The 14,225-nt window shown below is 35.9% G+C and overlaps 1 protein-coding gene across 2 annotated transcripts in view; it reads left to right on the top strand.

Annotated features, from left to right (window-relative positions):
- The window catches only part of itgb5 (integrin, beta 5), a 68,929-nt gene extending 55,416 nt beyond the window's left edge, over positions 1–13,513 (top strand). The window contains exons 13-17 of one of the 2 annotated variants that reach the window (XM_055015093.1): positions 414–514; positions 2,355–2,474; positions 6,274–6,440; positions 11,659–11,798; positions 11,870–13,513. In XM_055015093.1, the coding sequence (XP_054871068.1) occupies positions 414–514; positions 2,355–2,474; positions 6,274–6,440; positions 11,659–11,754 (484 nt within the window). In that variant the 3' untranslated portion in view covers positions 11,755–11,798; positions 11,870–13,513. Of the gene's footprint in view, positions 1–413; positions 515–2,354; positions 2,475–6,273; positions 6,441–11,658 lie in introns of both variants that reach the window. The other variant, XM_055015092.1, reaches the window with a different exon arrangement.
- The last annotated feature ends 712 nt before the right edge of the window (positions 13,514–14,225 follow it).

The raw sequence follows: 14,225 nt of genomic DNA, 5'->3' as shown, positions 1-14,225 counted from the left end.
AACCAATAGCAGAGTAACACTGAGGTGCAGACAGACCGTGAGTCCAACTTAATAGTTAAACCCAGTTATCTGTATGACGGCTAACGGTCGGCTGAAGCTTCATGGCTGTGAAGCTCTACTAGTGGAAAATTGGTGGAAAATGGGAACAAGCTGCAGTGATTCGCTCTGAGGAATGAAGCTTCTTCTGTAGTCAAAGGTCAAACAGGAAACCTCGTCATAGCTCTTAAAGACTCAAAGCTTTGATGATAAACTCAGGAGATGGTTGTTCAGAAAACTTCATTCCATTTGTGACCTTCAGAGATGAACCTGCATGGAGGGTTAAGTGAAAGCTGTGTAGATCTAATAAAGATGAAATAAGGTTAAAATAAAAGCTGTGTTGGTTTTTTCCTCTAACTTCTCCTCGTCTCTTTCAGAGAATGCATCGAGTGTCGTCTCTTCAACTCAGGACGACTCGCTGACAATCAGACCTGCCAGAGACTCTGTAAGGATGAAATCATCACCGTGGAGATGCTCAGTAGGTCAACACTAACAAACACACAATCAATACACAATCAATACAGAAACACACAACACAGATGCTCAGTAGGTCAACACTAACAGCACAGTCAATACACAATCAGTAGAAAAACAGTCAACACAAAGCCAGCAGCTCCCTGAAAGAGGACAGTTTTCACATTAGGTAGATTTTTCTGGTCTCCAACCTCCAGTCTCCTCCATTAAAGCTGCTGTTATTCTGGAGTTTATCACTAAAGTCCAGAGAATCCAGCTGCTGAGAACATCTAACTCCACAGACGTTATTATATATAGGCTCTGACATCAGTAGAACCTCATGTGTTAAAGTTTGATTGGACAATGTTCCAGTGTTTAGATGTTTAGACTTGACACCTGCCCAAGATGAAAATTTGTCCAACATGACATCAGAATATTTCAAAATTACTCTACATTTGTCCACAAAGACTCAAAATGTTCATAGAGGTCTAGATGTTCATAGAGGTCTAGGTGTTCGTAGGGGTCTAGATGTTCATAGGGGTCTAGATGTTCATAGAGGTCTAGGTGTTCGTAGGGGTCTAGATGTTCATAGGGGTCTAGGTGTTCGTAGGGGTCTAGATGTTGGAGTTCTTTGGAGGTCTAGATGTTCATAGAGGTCTAGATGTTCATGGGGTCTAGATGTTCATAGAGGTCTAGATGTTCACAGAGGTCTAGGTGTTCATAGAGGTCTAGATGTTCATAGAGGTCTAGATGTTCATAGAGGTCTAGATGTTCATAGAGGTCTAGATGTTCACAGAGGTCTAGGTGTTCATAGAGGTCTAGATGTTCATAGAGGTCTAGATGTTCATAGGGGTTTAGATGTTCATAGGGGTCTAGTTGTTCAGATGTTTAGACAAACCTGGAGCAGACATTATTATTAATAATAATAACAATAATAATAATAATAATAATAATAATAATAATAATAATAATAATAATAATAATAATAAGCTGAAAGGCACATTGGTTATTTTATAGTTTTTGTTAAATTATTGATGATATGTTGTAAAATCACAGGGGAGAAAAGTTAAAAAAAAACACGAACTGTAAATATCGTCAAAAATCTGTATTTTTATTGATGGTATTTTGTTGTTTTGGGGTTTTTTTTATAACAAAATTTGACCAAAAATCAGTCTAAATTTGACTATATTTAAATGAGCCAAAATAATTTACTGTTAGTGGAAAGAAAAAACAAATCTGTACAAAGGATTAAAATATTATTAAAACTGTTAATAGACAGATTTTCAATGTTTGTTTGTGTTTGTATTTACAAATACCCAATAAAATCAGTAAAATAAATATTAGTTTACATGTTGACTGTAGAAATAGTAATAAAATAAAATTATATAAATAATATAAACAAAGCTGTAAACAAATATTCACATCAAAAATCTGTATTTTTAGGAATAATAATCATAAAAAATAGTAAATTAATATGAATTAGTTCCTTTATAACAAGTGACGGCTGAATAACTGGATTACAATCTGCTAAAACTCTCATTATTTCAGAGATTTGCTTCTATTTTCACCTTTTTCTGTAGGTTCTTCACTTTATTCTGTTTTCTGTCGTATGTTTTCTAGAGTTCTTGCTGCCAGATTTTTCACATTTTTATTTTATCAGTGTAGAAAGTTTGAATTTAGGTCAATAAATAAATGAATAATTAAATGAATTAAAGTCAGATTTAGGTATTTCTTCTGGAGAAACTCTTTGTTCTTCTTCACCCAGATGTTCTAAAGTCTGGTTCTGGTTGATTTATCGTCCTCTTTCTGCTTTATTTAATGAACTTCTTGAATCTAATCAGTTTTTTCTCTGATTTTCTCTCCAGAAACCGAGGATCCCAATGCTGTTCTGTGTCTCTATAAGACCGACGACGACTGTGTGATGAAGTTCATGTATTCTGAACACGCCAGCGGCCTGTCGGTGCTGACGGCGCTCAAAGAACCCGGTAAGAAGCTCACATGTTTAACTCATGTTTAACTCATGTTTAACTCATGTTTATCTCATGTTTATCTCATGTTTAACATGTTTAACACGTTTAACTCATGTTTAACTCATGTTTATCTCATGTTTAACATGTTTAACACGTTTAACTCATGTTTAACTCATGTTTAACTCATGTTTAACACGTTTAACTCATGGTTAACTCATGTTTAACATGTTTAGCTCATGGTTAACTCATGTTAACATGTTTAACTAATGTTTAACATGTTTAACATGTTTAACTCATGTTTAACTCATGTTTAACTCATGTTTACCACACATTTAAACATGTTTAACTCACGTTTAACATGTTTAACAAATGTTTATCTCATGTTTAATATGTTTAACACACATTTAAACATGTTTAACTCATGTTTAACTCATGTTTAACTTATGTTTAAGTCATGTTTAACTCATGTTTAACACATGTGTAACTCATGTTTAACTCATGTTTAACTCATGTTTAACTCATGTTTACCTCATGTTTAATACGTTTAACTCATGTTTAACTCATGTTTAATATGTTTAACACACATTTAAACATTTTTAACTCATGTTTAGTTCATCTTTAACTCATCTTTAACTCATGTTTAACTCATGTTTAACATGTGTAACTCATGTTTAACTCATGTTTAACTCATGTTTAACTCATGTTTAACATGTGTAACTCATGTTTAACTTGTTTAAGTCATCTGTAACTCATGTTTAGCTCATGTTTAACATGTGTAACTCATGTTTAACTCATGTTTAAGTCATCTGTAACTCATGTTTAACATGTGTAACTCATGTTTAACTCATGTTTAACATGTGTAACTCATGTTTAACTTATGTTTAACTCATGTTTAACATTTTTAACTTATGTTTAACACATGTTTAACCCACCCAGCTGATCACAACCAATCAATCAGACTTTATTTATACAGCGTTCATTCATGTTGACTGTAAATAAACAAAACTAAAAACTACCAGAAATGATCATTAAAAATCAATAATAGTTTTTATCCAACATTTGACTGTAAAATTACATTTTTATTTTAATTTTACTGTATTTACATGATCAGAAATGTTTTTATAAAAAGTCAGTTCACAGATATTTGCTGCTTGAAAGAAAAATATGAACAGAAAAATCATAGATTGTTTTTGAAGCTATTTGTTTATATTTTTAAAATTGGTAATATTTTTTTTAAAAATGGCCAAAACAGTCCATTATGTATAATGGTGATGAACTATTTTGTACTTTATCTAAAACATCAAAAATATAATTTTTTTTAACAGAAAATTGCTTTTGTTAGAAAGAAAAGCTACAGACAGTAAAATGGTGCTACTATGATATAAATTTTGGAACAATTTAATAATAATAATAATAATAATAATAACTTTAATTTATAATGCACTTTACATATAAAATCTCAAAGTGCTACAATACATTTAAAAGAAACATTTTAGAAACAGTAATAATATGTTAGAGCTTAAATAAGAACGTCTTCAGCCCTTTCTTAAATGACTCCAGGGACTGTGGGGCCCTCAGGGGTGGTGGTAATGTGTTCCACAGTTCAGGAGCAGCTGTCTGGAACGCTCTGTCGCCCATTGTTCTCAGGTTGGATCTTGGAGTGCACAGAAGGTTGGTATTAGTGGATTGAAGTTGTCTGGAGATGGAGTGAAGGGTTAAGTGTTCTGAAAGGTAGTCCGGGGCATGTCCATGTATACACTGGTAGGCAAGCAGACAGCTGAGAGCTGTTCTGCTCTCAGCTCTCGTAGGAGGCGGTCGCACTTTTCCTTGCTCCGCTATCTCTGTTCCTCCCTACCCTCATGTCTCCCTGCTTGCTGCATTTCTTCGTCTTCGTCTCGTCTGTCTGACTTGGAGCGATCGCTTGGCACTGGACCTTCGAAACACCGATCATGGAATTGATTAACTGGTCTCTCAACGCAATTGACAAGATTGTCGCCACAAAGAGCACAGGCCTAGGGGAGCCTACCTGCCCGGATGGGAGTTTTGCCTCTGGTTACGTGATCGACGCCTGGGGGAAGTGGAAGGGGATCATGTGCCTGGCACCCCTATCCGTGGAGGCTGTGGAAGATGTTTATATATTCGGATTTATGATGACAGGCCTGCTGATAATTGGCTTGTTCACTGGCCTGAGCTTCTGGAAAATCAGGAAGACCGCAGACAGAAACGACGTCCAAACACTGCTGGTCTATGCAAACGAACGGATCACGGCTGCCGATTCTCGGTATGACGAACTCAATCGTAAGATGAACAATTTTCTTGGTGTGACTGTTGATTTGAGTCGCAGATTGGAAGCCATCAGGGTGAGAATCGCTACAGCTGAGGTCTAAAATTGTTGAGAGCAGTAGGGAGAAGGTGAAATTACTCCTCTCCTGCCTAAACTTGAAGATAATTGATTACATTCTGGCGCCCCTGGAACAATAACAAACTCCTCTGGAAGTTTCATGGCCAAGAGATAGCTCTCCTAAACCCCCCCCCACCTTCCCAAGGACACCTGTTGACTTTTGGACCGGGCCAACCGAGGACATCTCCATAGCAACCTTGCTGTGTTATCGCACTCCCACCCTCGCGAACTGAGACACCGGAGGTCTGAGATGGAAGTAGATGGGCTACACTCATACACACACATCGGACTCATGAACTGAGGACTGAGCTAAACATTCACACACATTCCCATATCCTCCATCCCCCCCGCCTCCACAAGCTTCCCTCACTATACACAGGAGCCAGGAATCCATGCAGTAATTTGCTGCACAGGAACCAGTTAACTGTGCGGTGCTCCCCCCTCCACCACCCCACATCCTTATCCCAACTATCCTTGTCTAACATCATGCTTTGCCTGTTTGCGGGTTTGTTTGTTTTTTAGGTTCCTTCTCAAATTGAATTTCCCAACATTGGAGGTTTCATTTGGTACAATGAGCCTTTTTTTTTCTTTTTCTTTTACCCTCTGCTATCCCTACCCAGATCCCTACATGTTTTTTTTTCTTTTTCTTCAAGAAAGGTGTGTGCAGCACTGCACAGCAGCCAGAGCTGTCATTGGCAGGACAGCTCAAATGAAATTTCGTTGTATATGAAAGTGTGCAATGACCAATAAAGATTGATTGAGATTTTGTACTGAATGCGTTTTGAGATTGGAATTTATTTACATTACACTTAATAAATAGTAAAATTGCAAAAAAAGTTTATAATATATAATTTATTATAATATACGATTTGTTTTTTTACACATTTGACCATAAAATTACACTATTTTGTACTTGATCTAAAACAGCCAAAAAAAATGTCATTATTTAATTTGCTTTTATTGGAAAGAGAAATGAGTGACAGAAAAATGGTAAAATAATTTTGAACTATCATTTTGCAGATTTTGTTAAATTACAAATCAAATAAAAAAATTAAAAATCAAAGTTTGTATTATTAAAATGTCATCATTTTACAGACATTTGCTGTTTCTCCCTTTTTGCAGTTTTTGAGCTTATTTACATTTATTACAGTTTTTAAACGTATTTTTTCAGTTTTTAAATTTTAAATTTTACATTTTTTTCACAAACAGATGCTGCTACCCAGAGTTAAAGTGATTCTGCAGTGATTTTTATAAGATACCTGCCGCTGACTGTGTTTCATATCTAATATACCATCATGTTTTTGTCTGATATCTAATATACCATCATGTTTTTGACTAATATCTGATATACCATCATGTTTCTGACTGTCTAATATCAAGTTTTTGTATAACATCATGTCTTTGGCCTATCAGAATGCAGCCGTGGTCCAGATGCCCTCATGGTCCTCCTGGCTGTGGTCGGCAGCATCCTGCTGGTCGGAGTCGTTCTTCTGGCCGTCTGGAAGCTCGTCATCACCATCCACGACCACAGAGAGTTCGCTCGCTTCCAGAGCGCCCGGTCCAGAGCTCGATACGAGATGGTGAGGAAGAAATGTCAGGAGTAATCAGATTACTGCTGCTTTCTGTAGACCTGAGTCAGTCTGAGGTCAGAGTCTGAGAACAGGAAGGAGAGAACTTTTTTAACCTCGTATCTGATTTAAACCAGGAGAGTCCAACTCATCTTAGTCCCAGTTCCACATCCAGTAAAACCAGTAAAACCACAGCATAATAACCTCTAAATAACCACAACTCCTAATGGTTCCTTTGTTTTAATGCAGAAATGTTCACATTTAAGGAATTATCTTTTTAGTAAACATCATGAACAACCTGAAATTTATGAAGAAAAATAAGTTCAGTTTCATCAACATTCAGCCTCAGTTTATCGTTTCCACATTACAACTTCTAAATCACAGAGTGAAGACAAAGGAACACAACATTTAGTCACCTGGAACTGAACCAGAGAGGATTTACTGGAGGATCAAGACCACAAAAAAGACAAAAAAACAGCAAAAACTACACAAACTATGACAAAAATGAGCCACAAAGCGAGACAAATGACACAAAACAAAACAAAAAAAGAGACAACTTATAAAGTGAGAAAAATGGACAAAAACAAGAGAAAAGCTGACAAAAGAAGAAACTAAAAAATAGGCAAACACAAGCGAGACAAAAAGGAAACACGACAATGACAAAAATGAGACACAAAATGACAAAAACGAGATCAAAAATTAGACAAAAAAGTTACAAAATGACAAAAAAATGGACAAAATGCGAAAATGAGAGAAAAAATGCCAAAAGCGAGAAACAAAACAACAAAAGTCAAGACAAAAAACAACATAAAATGTTACAAAAGAGACACAAAACAGCAAAAAATGCGACAAATGACACGAAACAAAACACAAAAGAGACAAAAAATTTGACTGAAAAGTTACAAAGTGACAAAAAAAATGGGCAAACAACAAAAATACGACAAAAAAAGACCAAATATTACAAAAATGAGACACAAAATAACAAAAACAGACAAAGAAGTTACAAAGTGAAAAAAATGGATAAAAACAAGACAAAAACTGACAACAAAAACAAACGACAAAAAAATAGACAAACACAAGCGAGACAAAAATGAAACACAAAATGACAAAAACATGAGATCAAAATTAGACAAAAAAGTTACAAAGTGACAACAAAATGGACAAACATCAAAAACGAGACAAAAAATGACAAAAGCGAGAAACAAAACGACAAAAGTCAGACAAAAAAAGACAAAAAACAAGACAAAATATTACAAAAATGAGACACGAAACATCAAAAAATGCGACAAACGAAACAAAACAAAAAGAGACAACTTATAAAGTGAGAAAAATGGACAAAAACAAGAGAAAAGCTGACAAAAGAAGAAACTAAAAAATAGGCAAACACAAGCGAGACAAAAAGGAAACACGACAATGACAAAAATGAGACACAAAATGACAAAAACGAGATCAAAAATTAGACAAAAAAGTTACAAAATGACAAAAAAATGGACAAAATGCGAAAATGAGAGAAAAAATGCCAAAAGCGAGAAACAAAACAACAAAAGTCAAGACAAAAAACAACATAAAATGTTACAAAAGAGACACAAAACAGCAAAAAATGCGACAAATGACACGAAACAAAACACAAAAGAGACAAAAAATTTGACTGAAAAGTTACAAAGTGACAAAAAAAATGGGCAAACAACAAAAATACGACAAAAAAAGACCAAATATTACAAAAATGAGACACAAAATAACAAAAACAGACAAAGAAGTTACAAAGTGAAAAAAATGGATAAAAACAAGACAAAAACTGACAACAAAAACAAACGACAAAAAAATAGACAAACACAAGCGAGACAAAAATGAAACACAAAATGACAAAAACATGAGATCAAAATTAGACAAAAAAGTTACAAAGTGACAACAAAATGGACAAACATCAAAAACGAGACAAAAAATGACAAAAGCGAGAAACAAAACGACAAAAGTCAGACAAAAAAAGACAAAAAACAAGACAAAATATTACAAAAATGAGACACGAAACATCAAAAAATGCGACAAACGAAACAAAACAAAAAGAGACAAAAAATTTGAATAAAAAATTAGAAAGTGACAAAAATGGACAGACAACAAAAACGAGACAAAATATGACAAAAGCAAGAAGCAAATCTGACAAAAAAAAAAACAAATGAGACAAAATATTACAAAAATGAGACACAAAAGAACAATCTGGTATTTAACTTTATGATCCAAACAACTTGTCATGGTCTAGAAATGATTTTAAATTTATAGTTTTACTAATTTACAGTCTGCAGTTAATGTCTTCTCTGGAATTTTTACACTTTGAGGGCCGGATTGGACCCTCTGGAGGACTGCTTTTGGCCAACGGGCCTCATGTTGGACACCCCTGGGTTAGAGTCTGATTGAGCAGAATTCCTGCCTTCTTCTCCATAAACCAGCAAAAATGAAGCTGAACGGCTAATAAAAACCTAAAGAAAGAGCTGGAAGGAGTCTCTAAACTACAAAGAATATGATGTTCAATAAAATGATGAGATTTAGTTTATTAAGACTCTGATAAAGAAACACTGACAACAGACGTAGATTTAATTAAGACGTCATTTTTCAGTTTAGGAAACGTTAAATACGTCATTTTGTTCATTTGTGGTCAATTTTTTAATCTCTTTATGATTTTATTTGTTCCATTCTTGTCATTTTGTGTCTCGTTATGGTTGTTTTTGTCCCTGTTTTGGTCTTTTTCTGTCTGATTTTTGTCATTTTTCTTCTCTTTGCTTCTATTTTGTGTCTTTGTGGTCATTTTTCTGCTCGTTACGTGTGTCTTCATGGTTGTTTTTGTCCCACTTTACATCCTGTTTGTTTTTCATTCCTTTCATTCAGTCATTTTTTGTCCCATATTGTTTATTTTGGCAATTACATTCCACTTCCTGTCCTTCAGTTCGAACTAAATGCAGAAACACCGACGACTTCTTTGACATCCGTTAGTTTGGAGTCGACTCCAAATGTTCAATAAATTGTTCCATGTAATCTGTTTTACGTCTCATATTGTTAGTTTAGTTGGTCTTCATGGTTGTTTTTGTCCTGATTTTGATCCTTTTCTGTCTGATTTTAGTCGTTTTTCTTCACTTTGTTGCTGTTTTTTCTCTTTGTGGTCATTTTTCTGCTCATTCTGTGTCTCTTTATGGTTGTTTTTGTCGCAATGTGGTCATTTTCTGTCACATCTTCATTATTTTTGCATCTATTAGTAACCAGTCTTTCTGATTTTGGTGAGTTTATGTTCCACTTTCTGTCTTCTTTGACATCAGTTAGATTGGAGTCGACTCCAAATGTTCAATAAAATGTTCCATGTAGTCTGTTTTGTGTCTCATACCGGTAATTTTGTGTCTCTTTTTTGTTTTTGGTCCTTTTCTGTCTGATTTTGGTAATTTTTCTGCTCTTTGTTGCTGTTTTGTCTTTTTATGGTAGTTTTTCTGGTCATTTTCTGTCTCTTCGTGGTTGTTTTTGTCCTTATTTTGGTCCTTTTGAGTCTAATTTTAATCATTTTTCTGCTCTTTGTTGCTTTTTTGTCTCTTTGTGGTCATTTTTGTGGTCATTCTGTGTCTCTTCATGGTTGTTTTTGTCCTTACTTACATCTAGTTTGACCTTGATGTGACTTTGACTCCAACTAATCCTTCAGTAAACGTGGGATCAGTCCCACCCAGCGGTCTACTGGACCAGTCCAACCAGTTTAACTTTATTAAAACTGGGTCACTGGTTCCTCCTGCAGTTTAATAGAATAAATGCTGCCGCTGACGTAGAACTTTTGTCTTTCTAAAAGCACCACAGATCGTCTGACCAATGAGGACGGAAACAGTAGAGGGTTTATTGTTTTTAACGCCACATTTACGATGCATAAATCTGAAAATAAAACCTTCTGGTAAGGTGGAAGTTTATTTGTGGTTAACAGAGTCCAGATGACGAGTCCTACAGAGATATAAAAACAGCATTTTAAGACTTAAACAGAGAATAAAACTCAGATTTAAAGGAAAGTAGCTTCACGTTCGGTTTGATGAAGCCAGAAAGTTTCTCAGAGTTTGTTCCAGATATTCGGTGCTTTTCAACTGAAAACTGTGTCTTAGCGTTTAAAGTCATGAACAGGAAGTCAACCTGAGAGGTGTTGGTAGGATAGAAATAAGACAAAATAAACTTTGTTGATCAATAACCGGGTAAATCCACGTTTCAGCAGACAACAGAACAATAAGATATAAAGATAGAAGGAAGTCCAGTCAGCTTCTGACTGATTTATGTGAAGACTCCGTTTACATTTCATTATTAACAGATTGAGGCTAAAATAGGAGCTAAAGCAGGAAAGTTCAGAAGAAACACGTTAGCTTAGCATGAATTAGCCTGAGTCCAGTGACTGCAGCTAAGTTGTGTATTTTAATAGTTTTTGGACAATAATGGAGGAATGAGACTGAACTAAAATGTAAAAGCAGCCGGTTTTCATCCTCGTTCCTGAAACAGCCTCATAGCATGATGCTGCCACCACCGTGCTTCACTTTAACTTTCTGGCTCAGACTCCTTTGAACCCTATACAGACCATCATGTGTCTTTAATGTCAAAATGTTTAATTTAGCTGCTCTACCATAAAGATAAATATAAAAATATTGCAGATGAAGACTTGGCATGATGCTACCACCACTGTGCTTTACTCTTTCTTAGACTCCTTTAAACCCCAAACAGGCCATCATGAGGCTTTAATGTCAAAGTGTTTCATTTAGCTACTTGACCATAAAGATAAATATAAAAACATCTCTGCAGAGGATGTAGAGGATGAGCATGATGCTGCCACCACCATGCTTCACTGTACTTTACTTTCTTAGACTCCTTTAAACCCCAAACAGGACATCATGTGGCTTTAGTGTTAAAATGTTTCATTTAGCTGCTCTACCATAAAGATAAATCTAAAAATATTGCAGCTGAGGACTTGGCATGACGCTGCCACCGCCGTGCTTCACTGTACTTTTGTTTCTCAGACTCCTTTAAACCCCAAACAGGCCATCATGTGGCTTTAATGTCAAAGTGTTTCATTTTGCTACTCTACCATAAAGATAAATTTCAATAATTGTCCCAACAGAGGACTTAGCATGATGCTGCCACCACCGTGCTTCACTGTATACATCAGAAATAAACCCAATCAGCTCAGTATTCTTCTGTGTATGTGATGTAATTGTGTTTTTGTGTTTGCCAGGCGTCCAACCCTCTGTACAAGCAACCCGTCTCCACACACTTTGTAGAGACCGACTTCAACATGTTCGGGAAGTCGTACAACGGAGGCGTCCACTGATCCGGCGGCTCGGCAGGACCGGTCCGACCCACAGAACCCCGGAGGTAGGATCCCAGGACAGGAAGCTGAATAAAGTGAGTCCAACGGGGAATCTGAGGCCTTTTTTTACCTTCAGAGAGGAGATGGAAGCCACCGCAGGGATGCGATGAGGTTCTTTATGTCGGTGGAGCAGCAGCGACGTTAGCGTCCGTTAAAGAGAACCAGCCGTGAGTTCGTCTGCAGATGAAACTCCAGCATCCCAGCAGCGCTCAGCCTTTGTACAGCAGCAATTTGTATATTTTTATAAACGCTGAAGACGCATTTTTAGCCTAAACTCTGTAGCCACCAGGACTCTGAGCTGCAGCACATAACTCACCTTTATTAAAGCACACCTTTGTCATGTTCTCGTACTACTAACATTTACTAAGCAATAGACGTCTTACCTTCATTTTGCACACAAGTTATTCAGATTTTCTTGTATGTTGTTGGTGTGAGCGTGTCGATGTGTTCTCCAGCTGAACAACATCTTAAATCTAACCACCAGCACCTGAACACATCCTTCCTGTTGTCAACAAAAAGAGCAAAACCAACATTTTCTGGGTTTAAACCCTTTTTTCTCACTGAACTTTGTAGTTTTGGTATCTGATGACATTTTAGAGTCAGATTCACCAGAATTACTGCAATATTCTCCATAAACCAGCACAAAACAAGGCTCAAAGACTAATAGTTACCTGGGAAATGAGTTTTAAAGAGTCTTGAGACTTCAGACACAAAGAATATGATGTTAAAATGTTGGAAAGTTGTGAATTTAAGACTCATTCTAGATTCTTGAACCAATTTTTTTTTAGTTTTGAGTTTAAAAAGACCCTGATAAAGAAATGTTGACAACATAGACCTATTTTCTTTAAGACATTTGAACAAAATGCAGAAACAACGATGAATTCTTGGATTTTAGTTGGTTTGACTCCTAGTAAAAACTGCCAAAATGTTAAATATGTTTTTGCCATTTTGTCTTTTTGTCACTTTTTTGTTCCATTTTGGTCGTTTTGTGCCTCAAAGTTGAGATTGTTGAGTTTAAAAAGACCCTAACAGAGATATATTGGCTAGATAGATATAACATAATGTTAATAACAGAAAACGGTGAGTTCAGAGGTTGTTCAGCAGATTAATCCACATCTGGAATATTTCATGTTTGAGTACGATGGTTTCCAGGTTTTCTTTTTTTTATTTAATTCCAAGATGCAAATGAATATTTCTGGGGTTTAAAAAACTGACACTTGCACAGATGAATTAGATGTTAAGAAAGAGTGTTGATTGGTGGAGAAAATAAGGTTTTGTTTCAATAAGAAGGTTTTTCCAGGTTCAGAGCCTTTAGGGGAGACTTCCTCAGACAGTCAATCTTTGTTATTTAGCAGAAATTTGTGGATTTTTCTCTTATTTCTGACACTAGATAAACAGAAGTGGCTGTTAAGTTTGATTCATTGAACATCTGAGGTGTCTTCAGCCATCTCTGTGAAAATAGAGTCTTGTGTTGCTTTGGGCCCAGATTTGTTGCTGATGAACATCATGAACTAATGAGATTACTGTTTTCATTTGGTGAATATTTTGGGTTTTCTTTCTTCATTGTTTGGACAAAATGAGAAATATGAGTTTGAATTAGGGAACTGTGACATGATGGCAGGCTGATTAATGATGTTTTGGTGATGAAAATGACTGAGTTGCAGCGACGGTTTGTGGAACTGATTTAAAATAAACTTCAGTAGCTTCAGCGTTCACCAGAGCTAACCCGAGTCCACTAACTGACTCTCATTCCTGTGTTTTTACTAGTCCAGAAGTTGCTCAAAAAATCCTCCTTAACTGTTTAAAATCTGTCCAAAATGAGTTAAACATACAGGATGGCTGAGAAGGGTTCAAAAAATGACTAAAAATGGGTCCAAAATGACTTAAAAATGTCTTCAAACTATTTAAAAAACTCTTTTAAAAGTAGGACTTATTCAAATTTACAGTTTTATGAACATTCGTGGTCCTCAGCGGTGGATTTGTAGTAGGATCACAATCAGCTGACATAGTGTTCACTTGTTGTCATGGTTACAGTGACGTCATGCTGCTATCTCACAATGATACAGAAATCTTCAATAAATCCATGGATCCAGACTATAAGCCGCATCACTGCCAAAATCTGATCACCTGGTCCTTGTGTCATTTCTGACCTTCCCTGAAAATTTTATCCAAATCCGTTGGTCTGTTTTTGAGTAATGTTGCTAACAGACAGACAGATGGACGACGATTGTCACGTTCCTTAGCAGAGTAAACATAACAATTTTAGAGGAAAGAAAACTGGAGGTTGTGTAGAGAAACAACAGGATTGTTCAACTGGACTTGGTTCTTGAAGATATCAAGAAGTCTCGAAGTACTCAAGACATCCTTGAAGACGTTCTTGTGGTCCTTGTGTCATTTCTGACCTTCCTTGAAAATTTCATCCAAATCCGTTG

Source organism: Amphiprion ocellaris, chromosome 11 (assembly GCF_022539595.1).
Source record: "Amphiprion ocellaris isolate individual 3 ecotype Okinawa chromosome 11, ASM2253959v1, whole genome shotgun sequence".
NCBI lineage: Eukaryota > Metazoa > Chordata > Actinopteri > Pomacentridae > Amphiprion > Amphiprion ocellaris.
This window is presented reverse-complemented; position numbering and strand designations above follow the sequence as displayed.